Source organism: Phodopus roborovskii, unplaced genomic scaffold (assembly GCF_943737965.1).
Source record: "Phodopus roborovskii unplaced genomic scaffold, PHOROB, whole genome shotgun sequence".
Classification (NCBI taxonomy): domain Eukaryota; kingdom Metazoa; phylum Chordata; class Mammalia; order Rodentia; family Cricetidae; genus Phodopus; species Phodopus roborovskii.
In genome coordinates, this window is record NW_026126448.1 from 20,405,990 (window position 1) to 20,431,859 (window position 25,870).

At 40.4% G+C, this 25,870-nt stretch overlaps 1 protein-coding gene and 1 non-coding gene across 4 annotated transcripts in view; one reads left to right on the forward strand and one right to left on the reverse strand.

Annotated features, from left to right (window-relative positions):
* The window catches only part of Eya3 (EYA transcriptional coactivator and phosphatase 3), a 78,188-nt gene that overhangs the window by 39,469 nt on the left and 12,849 nt on the right, over positions 1-25,870 (forward strand). For 2 of the 3 annotated variants that reach the window (XM_051189000.1, XM_051189002.1), the window contains 8 exons: positions 3,149-3,286; positions 7,466-7,551; positions 9,128-9,311; positions 11,554-11,690; positions 16,717-16,800; positions 18,245-18,334; positions 20,798-20,856; positions 25,053-25,213. In XM_051189000.1, coding sequence (XP_051044957.1) covers positions 3,149-3,286; positions 7,466-7,551; positions 9,128-9,311; positions 11,554-11,690; positions 16,717-16,800; positions 18,245-18,334; positions 20,798-20,856; positions 25,053-25,213 — 939 coding nt within the window. The remainder of the gene's footprint in view (positions 1-3,148; positions 3,287-7,465; positions 7,552-9,127; positions 9,312-11,553; positions 11,691-16,716; positions 16,801-18,244; positions 18,335-20,797; positions 20,857-25,052; positions 25,214-25,870) is intronic. The other variant, XM_051189001.1, reaches the window with a different exon arrangement.
* Trnak-cuu (transfer RNA lysine (anticodon CUU)) lies at positions 22,986-23,058 on the reverse strand. Its single transcript has one exon. It is a non-coding gene; the product is annotated as a tRNA-Lys (tRNA).

The following is a 25,870-nucleotide window of genomic DNA, read 5'->3' on the forward strand; positions in this document are numbered from 1 at the left end:
ATAATGGCCTTGAACTCACAGAGATCTGGTTGCCTCTGTCTCCCAAGTGCTGGGATTGAAGGCGTGAGTCACCACCTCCTGGCAGAAAATGATTCTTTTGAAGTCAGAGTTTAAGTAGGTTTGTTACCTTAGTGCTGTTTTCAGGTTAACTAGTCTGTTAATATATTTCATATATAAGTAGACTTTTGAAAAATGTCATTATAATTACAGCTAGCCATGATGGCTTACTTCTATAATTATAGTACTCAGGAAACGGAGGCAGGAATATTGCCATGAGTTTTGTCAGCTTGGGCTACATGGAATCATGCCTCAAAAAAAACAAAAACAACAACAAAAAAACCACACACAACAACAAACCCTAAATAAATAAATTTTCATTATAATTGTATTTTTAAATGTTTACTGTAGCTGGGCAGTGATGGCCCATCACTTTAATCCCAACACTCAGGCCAGCCTGATCTATAGAATGAGTTCCAGGACTACACAGAAAAACCCTGTCTTGGAAAAAAAACAAAAAGCAAAAAACTGTCCACAGTATCAAGCAGTAAGTTAGAATAGGACTTCACATTTTATATTATTGTCTCATTTAATCCTTAAAGCAGTTTTTAATAGCAAGTAGTAACATTGTCCCCTTTCAGCAACTAAAGTCATAAAGTTAGTAAATGCTTAGGGTTAGATTTAAGCCTGGGACTGATAAATTCTTCCAAATTTTGGTCTGTATCAAAAAGATGGTCTCAGAGGTCAGCTTGAAATCAGTGTCCTCTTTTTAAAATATGGGGAAAAGCTAGAAGAAACCTAGAAAAGTTGCTAGGGGTCTTTAGTCACATACTTTCCAGAGGTGTAGGAAGTTGGGTGATGGGATAGGAAGGGGTCTGGAAGCCTGGTGTCTGCTAAACTGAGGAGTGAGTGAGGACAGGATGCTGCTTTACTTTCAGAGGCTCACACCGAGTGGTTGGAGCTGGCACTATCTGCTTATTTGAAAGAACTTGGTATGAGGTGGAAGACTTAATGATGCGAATTAAGAATCCACTCCATTTCCTGAATCATATTCCGTTCTAGAAATTTATCAAAAAACTTAGAAACATATACATGTGCATTAGAAAAGTATATGTTAAATTGCTGTGTGTCCCAGCTGGGCGTTGGTGTCACATGCCTTTAATCCCAGCACTCGGGAGGCAGAGGCAGGTGGATCTCTGTAAGTTCGAGGCCAGCCTGGTCTATAGAGCGAGTTCCAGGACAGGCTCCAAAGCAATACAGAGAAACCCTGTCTTGAAAACAAACAAACAAACAAACAAATTGCAGTGTGTCCATGGAAAACTTAGTAGTCATTATAACGTATAATCTTTTAAAATGTTTATTAAGTTGATTTATTTTATTTTTATGAGTATGTATTTTGGCTCCACATACGTATATGTCACACATGCATGCTTGGTGCCTGTGGAGGTCAGAAAATAATATCAGGTCCCCAGTGGAGTCCCAGATAGTCTTGAGCCACCATGTGTGTGCTGGGAAATGACCCTGGGTCCTCTGCAAGAGCAGCCAGTGCTCTTCAATGCAAGGCCATATCTGCAGCCCCAATTTAATAGCCTTTTAATATTTATTTTTTGCGTTTCTGGCCTGGCATGATGGTACATGCCTGTAATCTCCATACTCAGGAGGACTGGCCTACCTGACATAACTTTGCCTCAGAAAGTGAAATACTAAGTAATAAGGCTAACAAGATATGCTTACTTGATGCATTGCTATAGATGAGATATTGCTTTAATACTGTGTGTTAATAAACACGTTAGGGTCTAAACCTATTTGGGAAGTACAACCACATTGCTTACAATAAATGTTTAAGTTATGTTAACATGTAAATGATAATTTGCTTAACAAAAATACATAATGCCAAACCACCAAGAATCATAGCACCAAGTCTTAACCTTTTACATGTAAAAAATAAAATAATGGCCCAGGGAGATGATTAGGTGGGAAAGAGGGCTTGCTTTTTAAGCCTAGAGATCTGAGCTCTGATCCCAAACACCCATATAAAAAGCCAAGTGTGGTATTGTGTGTATCTGTAACCCACACACTGGGGGGGTGGGGGACAGAGGCAGGAGGATCACTAGGGTTTGCTGGCTGTCACCCTAGCTCTGGGTTCATTGAGAGACTTGTCTCAAAGAGAAAGGCAGAGAGATAGGACACTCTGAGAGATTCGGATAATTCTTCTGCAATCCATTAGTGTAGTTAATTTTGGATGATAGTTATGTCTAACTTTTCTTTTTTCTAAGTTACATATTTCAAGATGTTTTTGTTTTTTTGAGACTGTGTTGCCAGGAAACATAGGCTGGCCTTGATCTCACAATCTGCATGTGTCAGCCTGCTGAGCACTAAGATTATAGGTGTGCGCCACCACTCAGCTAAGTTACAATTTTCAGGGTTTTTGTCTTATTTTGTTTTTTGAGACAGGGTCTCATGTAGCTGAGGATAGCCTTAAAGTTGCCATATAGCCATATAGCTATATGGCATTGAACTTCTGATCCTCCTGCCTTTGCTGGGGTTATAGACATGCACCACCTTGCCCACTTATTGTGGTGGAATTGAAACCAGGGCTCTTACATATGCTAAGCAAGCACTTTACCAACTGAGCCACCTCTGGGGCCTGTGTGATATTGTTAATCTTTTTTAAAAAGCAGGCATGTCTTTACTAATCTAAGACACAAGGTTTATAAAGTAATCAGTTTAAGAAAAAGATGTATCTAAGTATTTAGAAAACTTGCTTATTTCATTGGTAAGTGAATTTTAACTGACCTAGACCATCTCCCACCTTGACAGTTTGAATTTCTCATTGTACACTGACATCAGTCTTTCTGTATGACAAATACTCCAGTTTGGTGCTGTTAACTCTTCTGTATCCTGGTCAATTGCTCCAACTGTTGAGATACTACTATTGGGGTTTTAGCAAAGTTTTTGTCCCCATGACCCCATCTTCTAATTCTTTGAGAATGTATTTGCTTGTGGTATAAGTGAGAGAATCAGTAATTTCCTCCTACAAGCAAATTTGTTTTAAGATTTGGACTTTAAACCTACTAGCTGGTATTTAAAGCGTAGCCGTGCTCCTCGGCCCCATGTGTTGTTTGTAATTGGTCCACTTTATCTGATTCAGGTGCACTGTGGCCAGGTATGAAACCTGAAAGTGGTTTAATTCAGACTCCATCTCCAAGTCAACACAGTGTTCTTACCTGCACTACAGGGTTAACCACAAGCCAGTCAAGCTCAGCACATTATTCTTATCCCATTCAAGGTAAATAGGCATGGTTGTGTGTGTGTGTTATTTAATTTTTATCTTTTTTTTTTTTTTTTTTTTTTTTTTTTTTAATCTGCCCGTATATCCAGAAAAAAACTGGATGATACAGGAGCATCGTATTCTAAAGTAAAAGGAATGGCATGCATTTGTGCATGTTTTTTGTGTCAAGCAAATCCAAGCCAAAAGTGTGGTTTGTAAGTAGCTTAAGCTTTGAATGTGAGCTGCTGAGTAGAAGAAGCCTTCTCTTTTGCATGCTGATATCCAGAAAGCTTCTTTTGGTTTTGTTCTAGTCTGGTCTCAGTGGCATCTTCACATATAAGTTGGTGACTCCTTGAGTCAAAATTTGGCTGGCTTCTATGTGAATTGTCAGTGGAATGTGCTATGTGGACTGCTTTTCTGCTGGTGGCTTTGTGACCCCCCCCCCCTTATTTACTGCTTCTTGGTGAGAGTATTTCTTTATCAGGCTGAGGGTGCAGGTTAGTGGTGGAGTGCTTGCCTAGCAAGTATGAGGCACTTAGTTCCATCCCCAGCACTAAAAAAGGAAAAAAAGAAAAGTTGATTTTGTTTTTATTCGGGGTGAAATAACAACTTGTTTCCTGAGTTCTTTGAAAAGGGTAGAATTTTATAATCAAGATGAGTAGGCAAAAAGGCATTTTGATATTTAATTGCCTACTCTCCCAAATCATTGTTCTAGAGTGGAAAGCAGTGTTCATGTACCTGGATTCTCATCTGTCTCCATGCTTCTGTTTCTGTTATTTGTTTTATAGCATTTTGTATTTCAGTCTTTATAAAATAAACTCTAAAGGGATGAGTACAGACACCAAAAACCTCTGTAGATAGGAACCTTGCTGATGGCAAAGACTTATTTTAACTCTTTCTGTTGGGATTGTTTGATTCTATAGCAACAGCTCTGGGCCACTTTATTCTTTGTTTTGGGTTTTTTTTTAAGATTTAATTTATTTTGTGTGTGTATATATATATATATGCATGTGCATGAAAGTACCCATATGGTGCTTACAGAGACCAGGAGATAACCAGGAGCTGGAGTTACAAGCTATTGTGAACTGCCCAACGTGGGTGCTAAGAACAGAACTCAGGTCCTCTGGAAAAGCAGTGAGTGAGTGTTCTTAACCACTGAGACATCACTCCGGCCCCTACTTTGTTCTTAAACTACCCTTACCTCCAGTTCTCAGTGTCCCCTTTCTTCATCCCTGCCTCCCTGTTTGCTTTCTTTCTAACAGGAGCCAACCAGGAGGAACAAAGCTTCCCTTGAACCTGTGGGCCTAATAAAAGAACCTCCTAACCCAGCCTGTTGAGGCCACCTGGGAGTAGCACATGCCACCATTTCTAACTTTGATGTTATCATCAAAGTTATAGGCTTTTGGGATCAGCAGTGACATAATCAGGTCCCTCTTAGGGATACACATAGGTCATGAAGGAAGAGAAGGAGGAGTAAGTGGGGTATAAAGTCTCCACTCTTCTGTAGTTGTGTTTTGAATTTAACACTAGCTTCTCTTCCCTTAGAAAATAAGTGGCATCAGCTTTGGAGTAAGCCAGAAGTCATTGCTGTAATGATCATGAAAGTATCTGTTGAATTTCATTAACTGCTGTCCTTACCTGTCATGTACTGGATATATATTTTTCCCTTTGATTCTGCTGCTTTCCCTTGGGTTTCTGTTAGTAATTACTGCTGATGTTTAGTGAGCATTTACTGTGTTGTCGGACATGGCTAGGTGTTACTCATCTTCACAACAACCCTGTAAGTATTATTAACCCCATTTTTCAGATGAGGAATCTAAGTAACTATTCATAGTCACCAAGTAAGTAATTAAGTCAGGATGGAGGTGGAACATTCTAACTCTAGAACATGAGTGTAATTTGTCTTTCAGGGTTGAAATCATGGTGTCAGTATCAACTAACAAATATCTAACTTTATTTTTCCTTCATTTATTGTTTATTAATCATGACATTAGTTATAAATGCTCAGCCTAGCTTAAGATGGTTTCTGGCCAGCTCCTTTTTTTTCCTGGCTGGTAGCTACCTGGTTTCTGACCCTAGGTGTGTCCCTCTCTTTCTCGTTTTCTTCTCCTCTCGTTCTTCTCTCTCGAGCCTAGATTTATCCTCCTATTTATTTTCTCTGCCTAGCTATTGGGCCATTCAGCTCTTTATTAGACCAGTTGGGTGCTTTAGGCAGGCAAAGTGAAACAAATGCAACACACCTTCACACAGTTAAAGTAATATTGTGCGGCATAATCAAATGGAATACATCTTTACAGAGTTAAAGTAATATTCCACAACAATATGTTGCTTACAGAACCTAGAAACTACCAGAAAGTCTTTTCCCACAAAGTGATTAAAATTGCTTAGGAGTCATCTATCTTGTGTACTGTTGTTTGATACGTCCTCTTGGGAAAAATGGATTAAGCCATAGTAGAGAAGAATGTGACTACTGATGAGAAACAAATACCATCTATAAGTTATTAAATGCATTTCATTTAGTTGTGTTTAGGAAAGGAATCCCTTAAAAGCCCAGTAAGGAAAGGGCAGGGAGTTGGGAATTCCGGGTGATTATTGACCACTGGGATTGTCGAGCCCACTGAACACATGGTCTAAACTCTTCTCTGGCCAAGCTGTTCAGCAGGCTGAGTTTGTGGCACGACCAGTGACAATTCTTGTCTAGACAGGCTTTCAATACAGTGCCCTTCGGAAGGGGAGGAACCTGGTTCTGGTCTGGCCAGAGTTCTTTTTGCTGCATTTTCTCCTGTCTGTCCCTACTAGAGGCTTCCATGGAGGATTTTGTCACTGGTCAGTTTGGTTCTCCTGGTGATGAGCACTTCGGTTGTAGACGACTGCAGTGGGAACCATGTTTCTCTGCTTAATGATAAGAAGAGTAAAAACTGGTGCCTCAATATGATTATTCCTGTCTGCCTGGGGAAAGCCCTGTGGTGTGTGCTAGTCTGGCTTAGAACCTGATGGGTTCTGTTACAAAAGGATGGAAAACTTAATCTGGTAGAATATATTTTTACCTGACAAGATGAGATATAATATTTTCTGTGTTTTGCAGGTTTATTGATAGTTTCTAAATAACACATCTTAGTGCTGTTTAAAATTTCTTTGTGTGTGTGTATGTGCGCGTGCGTGCGTGCGTGTGTGTGTGTGTGTGTGTGTGTGTGTGTGTGTGTGTGTGTGTACACGTGTACAAATTCCCCAATGCATATGTGAGGGTCAGAGGACAACGTGTTGAGAATCAGATCTCTGCTTCTCCCATGTGGGTACCAGGAATCTAACTCAGGTCATCAGTCTTGGTGGCAAGCAGCATTACCTGCCAAGCCATCTTGCTACTCCTTGAAGTGTTTTTTTTTGGGGGGGGGGAGGGTTGTTTTTTGTTTCTTTCTTTTTTTTAGGGTGGGGGGTCAAAATAGGGGTTCTCTGTAACCTTGGAGCCTGTCCTGGAACTATCTCTGTAGACCAAGCTGGCCTCAAACTCACGGAGATTCGTCTGACCACCACTGCCAGCTTCCTTGAAGTGTTTTTGGTCCACATTAATAACCCATTATTTGGATATAGTTCTAAGCATTTTAGAATTTGGAGAACTAGCTCTATTTCTCAAAGTAAAAATATCACTCCAGAGATATATAATTTGGGGCAAATGGCCATAAACGATAATACCACAGCCTAGGATTCACCAGAGCTCTACTGCAGAAAAGGTTTGGCTTAGTTCTGACTTTACTGGTGTGAGTGTGAGCTGCAAATTGTGTATACATCATTCTAGGACTTGAGTAGAAAGAGCAGAGGACTCAAGTAGAAGGAAACTTGCCAAGTGTTTTGATTCTAATCATGTCTCACTGATATGCATGCAAAAACAAGACAGGTGCTTGCATTTTTAAAAAATTATTATTGGAATTTATGTGTCTGTGCAGCATATATGTGCCTGGTGCCACAGAGGCTAGGACAGCCTATAGTTGCATATGATTGTGAGCCAGCATATAAGTGCTGGGGCTTGAACTCAGCCACACTCTTCACCACTGAACCATTTCTCCAGCTTCCAGCATTTGCCTCTTTAGCCAGTGTTCCTTGTCTTCTCAAAGATATGTTCAGTTAAAACAGATTATCTTTCCTACCTTTAAGCCATTTACATTAGATCTGAATTATCTCCTAATACTCTCAATCCTGTAGCTTCAAGCACAAACGCCAGCCTGATATCCTCGTCATCTGCAATTGCCAATATTCCAGCAGCAGCTGTGGCCAACATCTCAAACCAGGTACTGTGCCGCATTTGTTCATCCTCCTTAGTGTGATTCACCTGATGTTCACTACCTCTCTTCTTTCCATGGTCCGCTTGCCCATCTAAGAAATCACCAGGAATAGTGTAGACTGCTTGAGTCCTGTTGCTGGATGTCCTCAGAGCTCTCTGGCTTCTATTTCTTCCTCTTGTTCCTTGCTAATCCTCCCTGGAATATGTGTACTCCAAGTCTCAACCCTGTCCCCACTAGAGGGTGCCCTCAATGAAGGTCAGGGATTTGTCTATTTTTGTTCACTTTTATGTTCCCAGAGCCTAGACAAACCCCTGGCACTTGCTTATTAAAAGGCACTCATAAGTGTTGTGGGTGAATAAATACTACCTCCATCCATCCTCTCATTGTTTGTGATTTGATCTTTTTTTTTTTTTTTTTTTTTTTTCTTTTTCTTTTTTTGGATTTTGGTTTTTTGAGACAGGGTTTCTCTGTGTGGCCCTAGCTGTCCTAGAACTCACTTTGTAGACCAGACTAGCCTCAAACTCAAAGAGATCCAGTTGCCTCTGTCTCCGGGGTGCTGGGATTAAAGGTGTATGCCATCATGCCCAGCTGTGATTTGTTCACTGTTGCATTACTTATGCTTAAATGATCACTGTAGCATCTTCAGTGTTCCAGTTTGTTTTGGTTTTAACATGCTCAGACTTTCTCCGCTCACAGCAACTGCTGTGACCACTGCCGCTTCCAACAGCTGTTGTTTGGCTACAGTTTACCTCCTCTGATTGTCCTTCTGTGTCTCACTGTGTCTGTTCTTTCTTCAGGGCACATTTAACTGCCTTGGGATTGAGAGGGTACTATTTTGTTCTCGGTGGATGAGTTGTTATTTTGAAGTGGGGTCTCACCCTTGGCTGTCCTTACACAATCTCTTCTGTTTGTGTTGCCATTTCTGTGAAAATGAAGTCCAGGCCAGCCTCAAACTTGCATCACTCCTCCTGTTTTTCTCCTGACCTGAGTTCACATGCCACCACTGTGGTCCAGTGTTTTTGTTGAATTCCTACCTGTCCATCATGCAGCCTTGTGTGGGCTCTTTTCTTTCACAGCTTTTCTTTTTAGTCTTCTAAAGTGTTTAACGTAATTTACTTCTGAAGTGTGTTTGACCAAAACTCACAGGTCAACTTAGATGATGCATCTGTACTCATCTGCATTTTGAAAATCATTGATTTCTTAGGACTACTAGGTAGCTAGATAACTAAGAAGACAATAGTTTAGGAAAATAATTATGAATATTAGGGAAATATTGATGTTTAATAAGGTTCAGGAGAAACAAATAGGCCGAATAGATGTTTATTCACATAACATAGATGAACACCAGCAGGTTCCTGGTCCCAAGGATGCTCTTCTGTTCCCGTGCTGCAAGCAAGAGAGCTCTCCAAACCCCCACTTCAGCCTTAGTTCCCCCAGGTCATGGCCGGCCTTGTCTCCACCCCCAATGGGTGTGGTCTATGCCACAGATGGAGACAAGGTGAATATCTCACTATAGGGAAGAAAAAGCCTCTTGTGTTAATACCTCTTGTAATAGTCGTGTTTTCCTCCCTTTGGTCCACAGGACTATCCTACCTATACTATTCTTGGACAGAATCAGTACCAGTCCTGCTACCCCAGCTCCAGCTTTGGAGTCACAGGCCAGACTAACAGTGATGCTGAGAACACTGCATTAGCAGCTACCACGTACCAGACAGAGAAGCCTAGTGCTATGGTACCTGCACCAACCACACAGAGACTTCCCTCTGGTGAGTTCAGAAAGCTAGATGAAGGACACTTCAACTGTGTTTCCAAGTGATGGTAAAAGTGATTTTGTCCTGGGACTATGATGAGAAACTGGCAGAATGTCTATAGATGCTGAGAACAGAAAAGTGCCGGCAGTGAGGCGGTTTCTAGTGCATACTCTGCCCTCCCAGTAAGTGTAACACACTCAACAGGGTGTATTTGTTGAAGGTTGCAGGGCTCCAGTTTTAATCCAGGCATGTCTCTCTGCGTCTCGACATTTCTTTAGGATTCCAAAAACAGCTATAGTCCTTTCCCAACAGTCGTAACATTTGACTCACAAGGCACTGGGAAGCGTGACTGCCTGTACTGCCAGCAGCAGCCTGAGGAGATCCCTTCCACTGAGGGACTTCTCACTTGTGTAAAAACCAATTCTTGATTATACTACAGAATTTTACAGTGAGCCAAAGTGAACAAAGTTAGCGAGTTAGTTAAAATCAGGGAGAGTATTTGCTTCACAAGTAAAAGTGTGGGAATTAGAATGCTTGGGAAAGATTGCACAGCCTTTGAAGCTGTGGCTCCTCAAGGGAGAATTGCATGTAGGTGGCTTACAATGGCTGCAGATATGATTTTGTGTCTAAGTTACATTGCTCAAAGAATGTAACTTACAGTAAAGTTTAAAGAATAAACAAAACTTGCCAGGCTGTGGTGGTGCACACCTTTAATCCCAGTACTCGGGAGGCAGAGGCAGGTGGATCTCTGTGAGTTCGAGAGCAGCCTGGTCTCCAAAGCTACACAGAGAAATCCTGTCTTGAAAAACAATAAATAAATAAGTATTTTTAAAATAACTTTTAAAGTTTAAATATTAAGTAAAAAGGCTGGATGTGGTGGCAAACACCTTTGACAATCAGACTTAGGAAGCAGAGGCAGTCAGATATCTGTGAAGTCTAGGCCAGCCTGGGCTACTTAGTGAGACCATATCTTTAAAAAAAAAAAAAAAAAAAAAAAAAAAACAAAACCAAAGGTTAGAGATTAGTTCTTCTGTTTTGCCCTGGAATTGACTCCACAGTTAAGAGCACTGACTATTCTCCTTCCTAGAGGACCTGGGTTCAATCCCAGGCATCCACGTGGATGCTCACAGCTGTCTGGAACTCTAATAGTTCCGGGGATCTGATGTCCTCTTCTAACCTCCTTGGACACTGCATATATGTGGTGCACAGACATGTAGACAAAACACTCAAACATAAAATCACAATAATGTCTTTTTAAAATATAAAGCTGATTTATTTCTCTTTAAATTTTCCTTTAGATTTATTTATCTTATTTGTGTGTGTTTTGTGTGCCTGTGTGTATGTGTGTATGTATTCCAGTGCTTTTCTGCTGCCCTCAAAGGACAGAAGAGGGCTTTGGGCTCCCAGGAATTGGAGTTGCAGGTGGCTTTGAGTTACAGGTGGGGGTTGCGAACTAAACCCAAGTCTCTTTAAAAGGAACAAGTGCTCTTATCCACTAAGCCATCTTTCAGTCAAGGGCATTTTCCTCATAAATGAAATTGTAAGGTGCTTTTCATGAGGTGCATTGTTTAGCTTTTAAGGATGAGAGAGGGGTGCTACTACAATTTAAACTGTAGCCATAAGTAGGTATAATTTGTTGTTCACTGTCCTTTGGGGATGTCTTTAGGAAGGCAGATACTGTCTCTGAGTTAGTTAAAATCAGGGAGAGTATTTGCTTCACAAGTAAAAGTGTGGGAATTAGAATGCTTGGGAAAGATTGCACAGCCTTTGAAGCTGTGGCTCCTCAAGGGAGAATTGCATGTAGGTGGCTTACAATGGCTGCAGATATGATTTTGTGTCTAAGTTACATTGCTCAAAGAATGTAACTTACAATAAAGTTTAAAGAATAAACAAAACTTGCCAGTGATTCTCATAGGTGTCGCCCAAGACCATCAGAAAACATGGATGTTTACATTACAGTTCATAAAAGTAGCAAAATTACAGTTATATCATAGCAATGAAAATAATTTTTTGGTTGGGGGTCACCACAACATGTGGAACTGTATTAAAGGGCCACAGCATTATGAAGGTCTCTGTAGGCAGTTCTGGTTGCTTCAGACTCCCGGCCAGAACGTGATGTATGGGGCTTCTCTCTCTTCCCATTTTCCTTTATTTTTAGACCCTGTTTTTTATTGCTCCTCAAGCTAACACCTCTTCTTACTGTGGTTCTCACAGGTTTGACTGCTGACAGTTTGTATCTTGCTTTTTCTTTCAACAGATTCATCTACAAGCCCATCTTTGTCCCAAACTACACCAAATAAAGATGCAGATGATCAGTCCAGGAAGAATATGACTGTCAAGAACCGGGGCAAGAGGAAAGCTGATGCTGGTTCCTCCCAGGACAGTGAACTAGAAGTATGTGAAAAACTCACTGGAGTGACCTATGCTTTCCTCACTTCCTGTCAAGTGCATGTCTCAAATTTGCAGACATAATGTTATTGTATGTTGTGTACACTTTAATTTCTGGGGGAGGCATTAATTAGCCAAGAGGAAAAAAAGTAGGTAAAAGAAAATCCCACTGTGTGCACATCTTTTATACCCCTTCTAGCTGTTTTCACCAAAGCACTGAAAACCCTTTTCTGATTCAGGGTGACTTTAACAGAAAGAACAAACTGTTCTCCACATTTGGAGGACAGGAAGAATACACTCACTACATCTTAGTGCTGTGAGCACCGTGGTGACTTAGTGGTTGGAAAGAATAGAAGAACATACAAAATTCTAATGTCATAGTTTTTACATTACCTTTTTTGTGGTTTTAATTTTCTTTGATGTGGTTAATTAAAGCAAAGAGATAAACATGCTCTTTGACACCGTTAAATTGAAGCTATTTATAGAATCTCTGTCCCTCTTCATTTCTGGGGGTAAGAAATAGGGAAACTAAAGTTCTGATACCATTCTAAGGAGAAATTAACAACTCTCTCTTTCTTAAAAATTGTACCAAACAGTACATTATGCAAAACTTTACCATTGTTGCTGGACAGAGTACACACCTGTAATCCGATGCATGATTTTAGAAGTCAGGATCAGGAGATCAAGGTCATCTTTGGCTGCATGAGTTGCCTGAGACTCCACCTAAAGAAAAGTTTTTTTAAGGGCTTTACTGTTTTGTTACATTTTGAAAACTGTTATGTGTTTGAGTGATTTTCATTTTTCCTTATGTGTGGGTGTTTTGCCTTCCTATATGCCTGTATACCACAAGCGTGCCTGGTGCCTACAGAGGACAGAAAAGGTTGTCTGATCCCCTGAGACTGGAGTTAGAGACAGTTATAAGCCCACATAGGTGCTAGGAATCAAACCTCATCATCATTAACCAATGCTCTTAATTGCTAAGCCATGTTTCCAGCCCTAACTTTACTGTTTTAAGAGCATAATTCAGTGTTATTAAATATATTAGCCACCATTCCTGGAACATTTTCATGTTTTTATGTTTGTTTTTCTGTAAATGGAGAATTTTTTCTGTCCCACCCCATCCCACAGCCACCTTTTAATCACTCAGAGACTTAGTATTAGTTACAGATTGTTTGGTCTATAACCAAGGCTTATTACTAATTAGCTCTTACTTTAAATTAACCAGTTTTTATTAATGTATGTATTGACTCATGGCTGTGCCTTTACTGGTCCTCTGGCATCTTGCTTCTTGTGCAGCTGGCTCAAGTCTTTCTCCAGCCCTCCCTTTTTCCCTGTATCTCTGATTGACTTTCCCACCTAGCTTTGATCTGCATGGCTTTAGGCCAATTTAGCTTTTATTATCAACCAGTGAGAGCAGTATGTATTCACAATGTTCGGAAGGATCATCCTACAGCATTTTTCTTTGTCTGAGTCAGTCTTGCTCTTGCCTTGAACTCCTGGGCAATCCTGCTCCTAAGTGCTGAGATGACAGGGGTGAAACACTCTGCCCTGTGTTCATACCTTTTCTTAATCAACTTTTCTTAAACAACTCAGTACCTATTAAACAGTAACTCCCCATCCTCTCTCCTAGCCCTTGGCAACAACTCTGCTGTTTTCTGTGAATTTGCCTAGCCATTAGATATATCTAAATGTGAACATACAGTATTTGTTTTCTTTTGTCAGACTCATTTCATTAGTGTAGTGCTTTTGGGATTTATCGGTTGCAGCATGGATCATAATTTCATTTCTTCAATGGCTGATTGATACTCATTGTGTATGCACATGCATACTACATCTTGCTTATCTTGTGTCTGTTGAAGGACACTTTGGCATTTAGGCTAATATGAATAATGAGTCTCTGAATACTTCATACTATACTTCTTCAGTTCTTTATCCAGAGGAGTGGAATTGCTGGATCTTATTCAGCTGGCTCTTTATTCAGGTTTTTGAGGACTCACCAGACTTTTAACTTTATACTCCCACCATTAGCCTCGTTCTCATCAGGGTTTACTCTCTCTCCTCTCCCCCTTTTAAAGTCTATTTAGGTGTTGGTGGTGGTGAAACAAGGGCTCCACTCATAGCTCTGGCTGTCCTGGAACTGTCAATTAGGCAAGTCTGGAAATCAGTGATCTTCCCTCCCCCGCCTTTTTAAATGGAAGCTACCCTGTTTGGCATAAAGTAACAGCTCACTGAAGTTCTTTGTATTTCCCTAATGACTAATGATATTGAATATCCTTCCATGCCCTTGAGTCCTAAAAGCTTTATAGTGTTTTGAAATTAAAATACGTGACTCCTTCAACTTTGTCCTTTCTCAGGGTGGTTTTGGCTATTTGGAGATCCTATCAGATTCCCTATACATTTCTGAACATTTTGTTTTTCACCTCAATTTTTGAACATTTTTTTAAAAAATTTGTAGTAATTAAGTTCAGTTTCATGTAAGCTCTATTTTTAACTGGGGTTTAACTTTATCATGCACTGTGGAGGGCCTGGAGAGGTGGGCTAGGGGTCAAGGGTACTTGTTGCTCTTACAGAGAACCAAGGTTTGTTTCCCAGCAGCCACATAGTGGCTCACAGCTATTCGTAACTTTGGTTCCCAGAGACTAGATGCCCTCTTCTGACCTCCAAGACACTAGGCATGCATGTGGTACTCAGATGTACATGCAGGTGAAAGAGCCATACGTGTAAAATAAACCTAAAGAAAGAATTTTAAATGAAAAACACTGGAGATTTGGATGTGATTCAGTTTGCAGACTGGCTTGGGTGTTGCCGTTTTAGCAATATTGTTTTCCACTCTGAATATTTATATTTATGCATTTGCATTCTTAGCGGTGTTTTAGGGTTCTCAGTGTATTGTGTAAATCTTTTATTTCATTGGTTAAATTACTCCTGAATATTATTGTTGATGGGATTGATTTTTGAATATTTTTTTCAGATCACCCTTTGCATTAATGTATTTTTTAATGTATTTAAGAGATTATTGATTTCTTTTAAATATATTATGAAAAGGCACTGGATTTTTGTCAGATGTGTTTTTAATATCAATTGAGATTATTATGTTTCCCCTCTTTTATTATGTTGCATTGATTAATTTTATGAACTGAGTGAACCGTCCTTACATTCCAAGAACTGATCCCACTCAGTCATGATGATTTATAGTTGTAAAAGACCCAGAGACAGATATTAGGGTTCAAGCTGAAAGATCAGAGAAGCAAAGCAGCCAGCCAGTAGCTCGCTCTTACCTCCACCTCAGGCCGATTTGGTTGACCCTGCCTCCAGGAAGCCTCAGAGTGCACTGCAGACTGCACTGCTCTTACCAAGCCTCCGACTGCAGCCCTGGACCTCTGTCCCCTCAGTGGCTGGAGACCAATTACCTAAGACTGACTTTGCTTCTTCCTTATATACCTCTCTCTCTCCGGCCATGTCACTCCTGTCTACACGTCCCCAGTGCTGGGATTAAAGACGCATGAATAGAGATCTGTCTGTCTGTCTACTGAGACCCTGGGATTAAATGTGTGTACCACCACTGCCTGACTCTGTGGCTGTAGCTAGCTTTGCATTTTCATCTCCAGCTTTATTAAGTCATAAACAATATATCGCCACATATAGTTATTTTTGTTTGTTGAGAAATTTGGCTTGCTACTATTTGGTTGAGATCTGTGCACTGTAAGAGGATGTAGTTTTCTACAATGCTCAGGTCTTGTCTGGTCTTAGAGTAAAGCTGGCTTCATTGTATAAATTAGAAAGTGTTCCTTTTCAGTGTGTCCATGGGAAAATGTAGGAAGGATGATGTTACTTCTTACTTAAATGTCTGCTGTAATTCACAAGTGAGCCACTTATTTTCCAGATTTTTTTTTTGTTTGCTTTTTTATGTTTTCAGTTACTGCTTCATCTCCTTACTAGTGGCAAGTTTTACCAATTTTTCTGCTTTTTCTCAAGTCAATTTCAATTGTATTGTGTTTCTTGGGAATTAAACTGTTTCACCTGCTATTCAGCTTGTTGGCACACAACTGTTCATAATTCCCAGTCAGGGTCCATTTGTTTCTATGAAGTCCATCACATTGTCCGCACTTGCATTTATGGTCTGAGTAATTTGAATCTCTGTCTTCCTTTGTCAGTCTTGGTAAATGTCAGTTCTGTTGATATTTTCAAAGAACCCACTGTCGGCCTTCATTGGCTTTTTTCTGTTAATCTATTCTCTTTTTGTTCGTTCTACTTTCTACTTTGTTATTTCCTTCCTTTTGGTAGCTTTAGTTTGCCCATCTTGTCTAAATAGTCCTTGGATGTATATAGTATGGTATGGCTATAACTTGAGATTTTTCTTCTTCTTGGGCTGGGAATTGAACCCAGAGCCTTAGGTCTGTAAAACAAAGTCTTCCCTGAGGCTTTCAGCTTCCTTTGCCTTATTCCTTTTTTTTATAGGTTCTTCCTGTGTAGCCTAGATTGGCCTTAGCAATTGATAATTCCTGTCTGTTTTCCCAGTTTGGTGATTGTAGGCATGCATCCATGGCAGCTGCTCCTTTTCCTCTCCCCCCCGCCCCTTTTCTTTTTTTGATACAAGGTATTGCTGGGTATCCCTGGCTAGCTTGGAATTCTCTATGTAAGTCCAGATGGCCTCAGACTCACAGAGATTCCCCCCAAGCTCTGCTTCCCAAGTGCTAGAATCAAAGGCATGTTCCCATGACAGCTTCTTCCTTCTTTTTTAATGTATGAATTTACAGTTAAAATTTCCCTTCCAGCATTGCTCCCACTGTGTCTTACAAGTTTTAATATGTTGTATTTGTTTTCATTACCTCAATATATTTATTTACAATATAGTAATAGTTACTACCATTCATCTCTAACTTTATTTACATTTCTTTTTTGGATCATTTGATTGTCTAAAATTGTGTTATTAAACTCCCACGTATTTCTGGATTTATTTATTTATTTTTGGTTTCTTGTTTTATTCCACTGTGATTGACAGATAACTCATTTTTTGTCTTCCCCCCCTCAGCGGGTATTTCTCTGGGACTTGGATGAAACCATCATCATATTTCATTCCCTTCTTACTGGATCCTATGCTCAGAAGTATGGAAAGGTAATTCAAGTGTTTTGTTGTAACTGCCCCTTCTGTGGCAAGATGAGCCACCGATCTAGCTCTCCCAACTACTACAGTAGAAAATCCATTTTCTCTGCTGCCTGTCTTGCCCCATTGACTTTTGTTCTCATTCATATATATATATATATATAAATATATATATGCGCACATACGCACGCATGCATGAGAGTTTTAGGGATTGGGCCTCAAGAGATGGCTTGGTTATTAAAATGCACCTGCTGCTCTTACAAAGGAGCAGCAATTTTGGTTTTTGGTTCAGTTCCCAGCACCCACGTGGCAGCTTACAACATCTATAACTCCAGTTCCAGAGGATCCAACACTCTCTTGTCTGGCCTCTGCTGACACTGTATACCTATGATGCAAGGAAATACACGCAGGCCAAACACCCATACATTTAAAAATAAAACAACAACAAGAAAATAATATTAGGGCTCAGCAAATGCTAGGCAAGAGCTGTAACTGTCCTGCCTTGTTGGCATTGAATTTCCCATGTATAAAACTTACTACATTGCTTACGCCAGGCAGGCTCCATAACTAGGTAGATTTGGTGATCTAGCTAGACACTTGAACTAGGAGCAGTAATGAAAGCTGAAGGTGTTCAGGAATGCATTTTCATGTTGATGAGGTGGCTTACCAGGTAAAAGTACTTCAGTATAAACATTACTTTAGCAGAAGAACGAGTTTAAGAAGGTTAGCTCTGCGTATTTCTTTCTCTTGAGACAGAGTCTCATTGTGTATGTAGCCTTGGCTATCCTTGATCTCAGTCCTCCTGCCTCAGCCTCATGAGTGTAGAGCTGTGCTTCTCCACACACCATCTCCAGGGTTATGTTTCTTCATTTCTAGAAATAAGTAAGTTATAAAAATAATTGTTTGCTGTCTTGCTATTCCCAGTTATCTTTGGTAGCCAGGAATGTCTTCTGTGAGTACTTTGTACAGCCTAACCAGCTGACAGAAGCCCCAAAACTATGTCCCTAAATCCCTTAGGAAAATACTTACCCTCTAAGTGAAGATGGATGCTTCATTTTAAAGCAAGCTGCGTTGGTTGTCCTGCAGACACTTTTGACTCTGGTTTTCTTTACTTCCTGGCTGGTAGGATTGTTAGGTGTGCAGTGTTCCTCATGTCATAGGAGCAGAAAAGGGATCGTGCACATTACAGTAACAGTGTTTTAGTTATAGTTATAATTTCCCCTTTGTGGAAATAGTGGTTTCTAAAACTGAAATCTTGACATTTTTATTGTCCACAGCCTCTATATTCTGTAATCCCAATTTTTATAAATGTGAGTGAAATTGCATCAGTAAGACTTGAAGTACTGTGTGGCTGGAGCTGTGTTGGACTGGGCTCAGTAGTTTTGAAATACCTGGAAGTTAGAACGAGTGCTGTGAGTATTGCATCAAGCACTGTTCTCACTCTTCTTTGTTCCAGGACCCAACAGTAGTAATTGGCTCAGGTTTAACAATGGAAGAAATGATTTTTGAAGTGGCTGATACACATCTATTTTTCAATGACTTAGAGGTAAGTGGTTTAAATTGTTTTTCTGCTTCTGTGAGTGTTTTATTCTCTGTTAGTGCCTGGGCTTGTGTTTAGAAAGTGGGAGATTAGATAAGGGGTGCAGAGATTATGCTAACAAAACATGACAGGCATCTGGCTCAGGGAAGATCAGTGTCATGGTTACACCAGATCTCAGTGGTGCTGGTCCAGTTGATTTTGTTTTGTTTTTTTATAAGAGTTGGAGATAGGATGTTTTGTTTCATTTTGTTTTGAGACAGGGGGTCCTATGTAGACCATACAGGCCTCAAACTCACTATGTAGCTGAAGATGACTTTGAACTTGTGACCCTCTTGCCTCCTGTATGCTGGAATTACAGGTGTGCCTCTATGCAGGGCTTTATGCAGTGCCAGGGGATGAACACAGGCTTTGTGTTAGGCAACCAGTCTACCAAGTTAGACTTTGTTGAAGGAGTTTAAATGATGTTTTTAACATAGATTGTTAACATAGAGTTTTAAACATAGGAAAGAAAGTATGTAGGTTTCTCAGAACTGGCCCTCTCAGGCATGTCTGGTGACACACACCTATAACCACAGCAGTTAGGAGGCTGAGGTAGGAAGATCATGGGTTCAAGACCTGTCTCCACTGGGCTGTGGTGGCGCACATGCCTTTAATCCTAACACTTGAGAGGCAGAGGCAGGCGGATCCTCTCTCTGTGTCTGTGTCTGTCTCTCTCTCTATCTATCTATCTCTCTGAGTTCAAGACCAGCCTGGTCTACAAGAGCTAGTTCCAGGACAGACTCTAAAGCTACATAGGGAAGCCCTGTCTAAAAAAAAGAAGATTTAAAAGTAAAGTACAAGAACATTTTACAAACCCAAAGTAAGCACTGTTCACTTTGAGTGTAGACTAGTTCTCCAGCAAACCAGATGACTGTGGCTCTAACTCGGGTGGTTTTATCACAGCTCTGCCCTCTACTTCATTTGTTGGCAGATTGAGACAGCATAGTTTTTAGCCAGTAAGCATCAGTTGAAAACCTACTCTTTGCCTATAATTATTCCCAAATTGTATTTGTAATGATTTTCTAGACATAGTCTACACGCAGGACTGAAAGTTCTGACCTGAATGTGTTCCTGTTCCCCAGGTCAGTAGTTCTCAACCTTAGGGGGCATAAGAGTCCCCTGTGGAGTATCTTAAAATTGGAGATTCTAGGACTTTAATTCCCGAAGTTAGAGTAGGTCTGTCTTGAACCCAAGAATATATGCATTTTTAAACCTTCCCCAGAGGGTTCTGGTGCAGATGCCCTAGTGGTGTCAGGGAAAACAGCAGCCAGTTAGGTGGTTGGTACATCTGGTCTTTTTCTACTGCTCACTGGTGGTATGGTCCTGAGAAAATCATTTCACCTCCTGTTAGGAGACAAGTTCTACATTTAAGCATTGACTAAGATGGCCTGTTAGGTAGACATTTCTGTTCCAACTGTTCTGTTTTTGTTTGTTTTTAAGATTTGTGTATTTTATTTGTTCTATCTGCCAGAAGAGGGCATCAGGTCTCATTATAGATGGGTGTAAGATACCACATGGTTGCTGGAAATTGAACTCAGAACCTCTGGAAGAGCAACCAATTCTCTTATGATATCATACTTTACCAGCATCTGTTTTATCTACAAAAACTAATTGTATACACTCTAGGCAGTGGTGTGCAAGCCTTTAACCTCAGCACTTGGGAAGTTGAGGCAGACAGATCTACAGACTGAATACCCGGACAGACCTGGCTACATAGAGAAAGCCTGTCCTAAAGAAAAAATAATTAGATACATACTGCATAAGGACATTGGATTAGACTAGGATGGTGCAATGAGGGCTGAAATCATGGCTCAGTGATTAAGAGCAATTACTGCTCTTTTGAGGACCTTTGTTCAGTTCCTAGCACCTAGGCCAAGTGACTCACAACTATAACTCTAGACCCAGAAAATCTGACACCCCCTTCTTGCCTCTGTCAGTAGTTTTCACTTATACATCTACAGACACACACGTACACATAATAAAAATAAAGTAAATGAGGCGGGTTGTGGTGGTTCACGCCTTTAATCCTAGCAGTTAAGGCAGAGGCAAGCAGTTATCTGTGAGTTCAAGCCCAAAAGTAAATCATAAATGTTGCAAAGGAGATAGAAGATCTGAGACCTGCAGCTTATTATAGTAAAATTTTCAATCTAATAGAGAATATAGAGGCACTGGACAGTGTGATAGGGGTTGTGCTGTTCCCTTCACTTAGAGAAATGAACTATTGTGATAAGAGCAGAATTGAGTGATGGAACTGTTAAGGAAGGGTTCATAAAGACTGTCTGCTGTGTGTCAGGTCTTGGTCCACCTGCCAGAGAGACTATAAACTATTTCATCATCCTGCTATTATATGTGGTCCTTTTATAGTTATGTCATGGTAGTGATAGCACTTCTGTTCTTGGGAATGAAATAGTGCATTTTGTCTTTTAACAGGAATGTGACCAGGTGCATGTGGAAGATGTGGCTTCTGATGACAATGGCCAGGATTTGAGGTGTGGTAAACACAGTGATGCTTTAAACATCAGTATACCCGGTATATGCAACTGACTGAATTCAGAGGAAGAGAAAGATGAAAATGCTCACTGTCTATTGTTAGAAGAGTCAGAAGCCATGACATATGATGAGGCAATGATAGAAAAGTATGGGGAGCAGAGAAGGAAGTAAAGTGGTACTCATCAGTAAAGGGAGCAGGTACAAACACCATTAGAAAGGACTCAGTGCTGTAGCATTTGACCAAGACCTCAAGAATTACCATGTAATGATACTGGATCTCAGAGTGGAGAGTGTATTGCTTGCTGCTACTGGTTTCCCTTTACATAAATTATCTGTGAGGGGAAAGCATGCTTCTAGACTGAGCAGCCCTACTTACATAAGCTTCAGGAATTTTGCCCAGTAATCATGGAGGTTTGATGGCGTCAGGAATAACTATATGAACAATAGTCTTAGCTGTTGCATTGCAGTAAAAACTAAACCAGGGCAGTCCCGTTGGCAGTTCATTCTCCTCACTCCTCTGTTGGCTCCTGTTTCTTCTGGCCAATTGATCTTTTTAAAAATATGTATTATTTCTTATCATTGCATGTTCTCTCCTACATTTACTTGGTGTGTTAGGATTGAATCTGGTCACTAAGCTTGTGTGGAAATCACATTTAGTCACTGAGCCATTTCAATGGCCCTGGCCCAGTGATCTTGACTAAGCAGTACCAAAACATTTAAAAACTTTAGAAGAAAAGACTATCCTATCTTTCCATGTTAATGTGTTTTAATGTTTTATCCCTTTTCATAAGTAAAATATTCTTCCCTAAAATTAAGCATTTCTCCTCCTCCTGCTGCTGCTGCTTCTACTGCTTCTGCTGTTGCTGCTGCTGCTTCTTCTGCTGCTGCTGCTGCTCCTTCTTCTTCTTCTTCTTCTTCTTCTTCTTCTTCTTCTTCTTCTTCTTCTTCTTCTTCTCCTCCTCCTCCTCCTCCTCCTCCTTCTTCTTCTTCTTCTTCTTCTTCTTCTTCTTCTTCTTCTTCTTCTTTTCTTCTTCTTCTTCTTCTTCTGCTGCTGCTGCTGCTGCTGCTGCTTCTGTTTCTTTGTGTAACCCTGGCTGTCTTGGAACTCACTTTGTAGACCAGGCTGACTTTGAACTCATAGATCCCCTTTCCTTTTCCTGCTAAGTGCTGGAACTAAAAGTGTGTACTACCACACCCAGCTCATCTGTTACTTCTTAATGCCACACCTGTCCATGTAGCACTGAGAAGGAAACCCTCACATACAAATCAGCAACCACTTACGTGTGTTGCACATTAATGGCTGAGGCTTCGTTTGTCTCTTTAGCAAGGCCTCCTGTCAAGCTGTTTATGGTCCGTTTATGTATTTATTTGTCTGTTTTCTCTTACATATGTGAATGATCAGATTTCCTATTTTATGTCTTAGTAGCTTTATTTACTTGTTTGTTTAGTGTTTTTGAGACAGGGTTTTTTGGTTTTTTTGTTTTTTTTTTTTTTTTTAATGTAGCCCTGGTTGTCCTAGAACTTGCTCTACGGACCAGGCTATCCTGGAACTCAGATCCACCTGCCTCTTGCTGGGATTAAAGGCATGTGTTATTGTAGAATATTATTGTAACAGGCAAAGGTGTGTTACATTTGCTTATGCTACAGAATATTACTTCAACTTTGTAAAGATGTGTTACTTTTGTTTGTGCTTCATTGTTTAGTTATGAAAGGATGTGTTGCATCTGTTTCACCGTGCCTGGCTAAGGCACCTGACTGATCTAATAAAGAGCTGAACAGCCAATAGCTAGGCAGGAAAAGGATAAGTGGGGCTAGCAGGCAGAGAAAATAAGTAAGAGGAGAAATCTTGGGGAAAAGAACAAAGAGGATCAAGAGAAGGAGGAGAACAAGGGAGATGCCACAGACCAGACAGACAGACATAGAGAAGCAATAAAAGTAAGACATACAGTAGTAAGGGTGGTAATAAGCCCCGAGGCAAAAGGTAGATAAGAAGAAACATATTAAATTAAAAGAGCTAGCCAGAAACATGCCTAAGCTAGTCCAAGCAACCAAAGCTAATAATTCTTCTCTGTGTCATGATTTGAGAACTTGTTGGTGGCCAAAAAAGAAACAGCCTCATACATTTTGGTGCCCAACGTGAGGCTTGAACCCACAACCCTGAGATTAAGAGTCTCATGCTTTACTAATTGAGCTAGCCAGGCATTCAAAACTAATGATAAGTTCCTGTACCATGATTTGGGAGCTGATTGGTGGTCAAAAAGAAAGGGCCTGGCTTCTTGGCAGCTTTATTTAGTATAGAGTCTTACACTTAATGTATTGAAACCTGCTTTTAACATGTCTTGTTTTTTGAAAGAAGTCTAGTCCATGCTGCTCTGATTCTTGTTATGTAGCCAAATGCTGGAATTACAGAAAGGAGCCACCATGGCAACTTCTATTTCTCTTTTTATTTAGCTGTAATTATATTTACATTGTATAGTCTGCTTTTTCTGTCTCTAATGAAAACAATGTATCCCAAGTCAGCCTCTATGGGGTGCTGGTGCTTAGGTTATTTTCCTCTCAGTGGTCACTGAGGTAGGACATGCATGATGGTACACACCTGTTCTAGCCCTTGGGAGGTAAAGACAGGAGTACAGGTCCAGCCTCCGCTTCCAAGTGAAGTTGAAGCCAGCATAGGCTGCATGAAGCTTTTTCTCAAAAACAAAACAAAAAACAACAACTAGTTTCTTGAGTTCTTTGTATATTTTGGAGATCAGCCCTTTGTAGAATATAGGATTGGTGAAAATCTTTTCCCAGTCTGTGGGCTGCCATTTGGTCTTGTCCACTGTGTCCTTTACCTTACAGAAGCTTCTAAGTTTGAAGAGGTCCCATTTATTAATTGTTGCTCTCAGTGTCTAGGCCCCTGGAGTTATGTACAGGAAGCGGTTTCCTATACCAATTTGTTCAAGGGTACCTCTTACTTTCTCTTCTAAGAGGTTCAGTGTGGCTGGATTGATGTTGAGGTCTTTGATCCATTTGGACTTGAGTTTTGTGCATGGCGACAGACATGGGTCTATCTGCAGTCTTCTACACACCATCACCCAATTGTGCCAGCACCATTTGTTGAAGATGCTGTCCTTGCCCCATTGTATTCTTTTAGCTGTTTTGTCGAAAATCAGGTGTTCATAGGTGTGTGGGTTAATATCAGGATTTTCAATTTGATTCCATTGGTCTACCTGTCTATTTTTGTGCCAATACCAGGCTGTTTTCAGAACTATAGCTCTGTAGTAGAGCTTAAAGTCAGGAATGGTGATGCCTCCTGAAGTTCTTTTATTGTACAGGGTGGTTTTGGCTATCCTGGGTCTTTTGTTTTTCCATATAAAGTTGATTATTATCCTTTCAAGGTCAGTGAAGAATTGTGGTGGGATTTTAATGTGGATTGCATTGAATATGTAGATTGCTTTTGGCAAGATTGCCATTTTTACTATATTTATCCTACCTATCCAAGAGCATGGAAGATCTTTCCATTTTCTGGTATCTTCTTTAATTTCTTTCTTTAGAGCCACAAAGTTCTTATTATATAGGTCTTTCACTTGTTTGGTAAGCGTTACCCCAAGATACTTTATGTTGCTTGTGGCTATTGTAAAGGGTGATGTTTCTCTGATTTCTTTCTCTGCCTCTTGGAATCCAGCATGGGACTGACTCAACCCCCCTGAATATGGGTCTTAACTAGAAGTACTGAGCAGTGCAAGGGACCTCAGACAGTGGAACCAGGATGTAACCCTGGTGCACAAAAGGACCTTGCGAACACATCCCCCATGGAGGGATACTACCTTAACCTAGAGACAGGAGAGAAGTCCTAGTTCCTACTTCAAATGACCTTACAGATCTACATGACCCCACCTGGATGGCATTGCCCTACGTGTGGAATTGGGGTGGGGGATGGGAGGGGAGGGTGGTCAGGGTGCATGTGAGGGGGCAGAGAAGGTAAAGGGGAGGGAGGGAGAGAAGAAGGGAGAGGGAACTGGGATCGACATGTAAAATAATAAATTAAATAAAAAACAACAACAAAAAAACAATAACAAATATCCGTGAGAAGATTGTTAAAGCATTAGCTTTGTTTATTAGACACAAAGAACAACCACAGACTCTCAGGTAACATTTAACCTCAAACTCTGGAGGTATGGATTTTAATTTTCATTATCCTCTCCCTTTGCAGCAACTATAGTTTCTCAACAGATGGTTTCAGTGGTTCAGGAGGCAGTGGTGGTCACGGTTCATCTGTGGGTGTTCAGGGGGGTGTGGACTGGATGAGGAAGCTGGCCTTCCGATATCGAAAAGTAAGAGAAATCTACGACAAGCATAAAAGCAACGTAGGAGGTAAGTGTGGATAGCCAATCTGAACCTGTTTCTTAATGCTTTCCTGCATTCCTTTCTAAGAGTGTCTTAAATCCTCCTTGCAACTTCTTAGGAATTCATGCCATGTTAATTATGTATTAAAAAAAAACAAAACAAAAAGCAGTTATAATATCTACATCACTGATGGCCAGTAGAATGGGGTGTGAAGGGTTAGAAAATGACTCAGCAGTTAAGAGGGCTTGCTAATCTTGCAGAGGATCCAGGTTAAGTCTCCAGCACCCACACAGTGCTCTCAAACATCTGTAACTCCAGATCCAATGGATCTGATGCCCTCTTCTGACCTCTTTTGGCACTAGGCATGCATTTTATACATACACATACATGCAAACATACAAATAAAACAGAAAAATTTAATTTAAAAGAATGTGAGATGATAGCCGAGGCTCTGCACCATTGATGGCTATTAGAATGGGGGATTTCAGGAGAAGTTCTACATTCCTAATCCCTCTTATGTAACTTTGGACAATTATACTATTTTTTAAGACAAGTATCTTTTTAAAGAAAATGTGTTGTTAGCTTCCATTGCTGTGGCAAAATACCTGAAATGATCAGTTTAACAGGAAAAGAGATTTATTATTTATTCATTTTATTGGTCATTTGGCCCTGTTATCTTGGGCT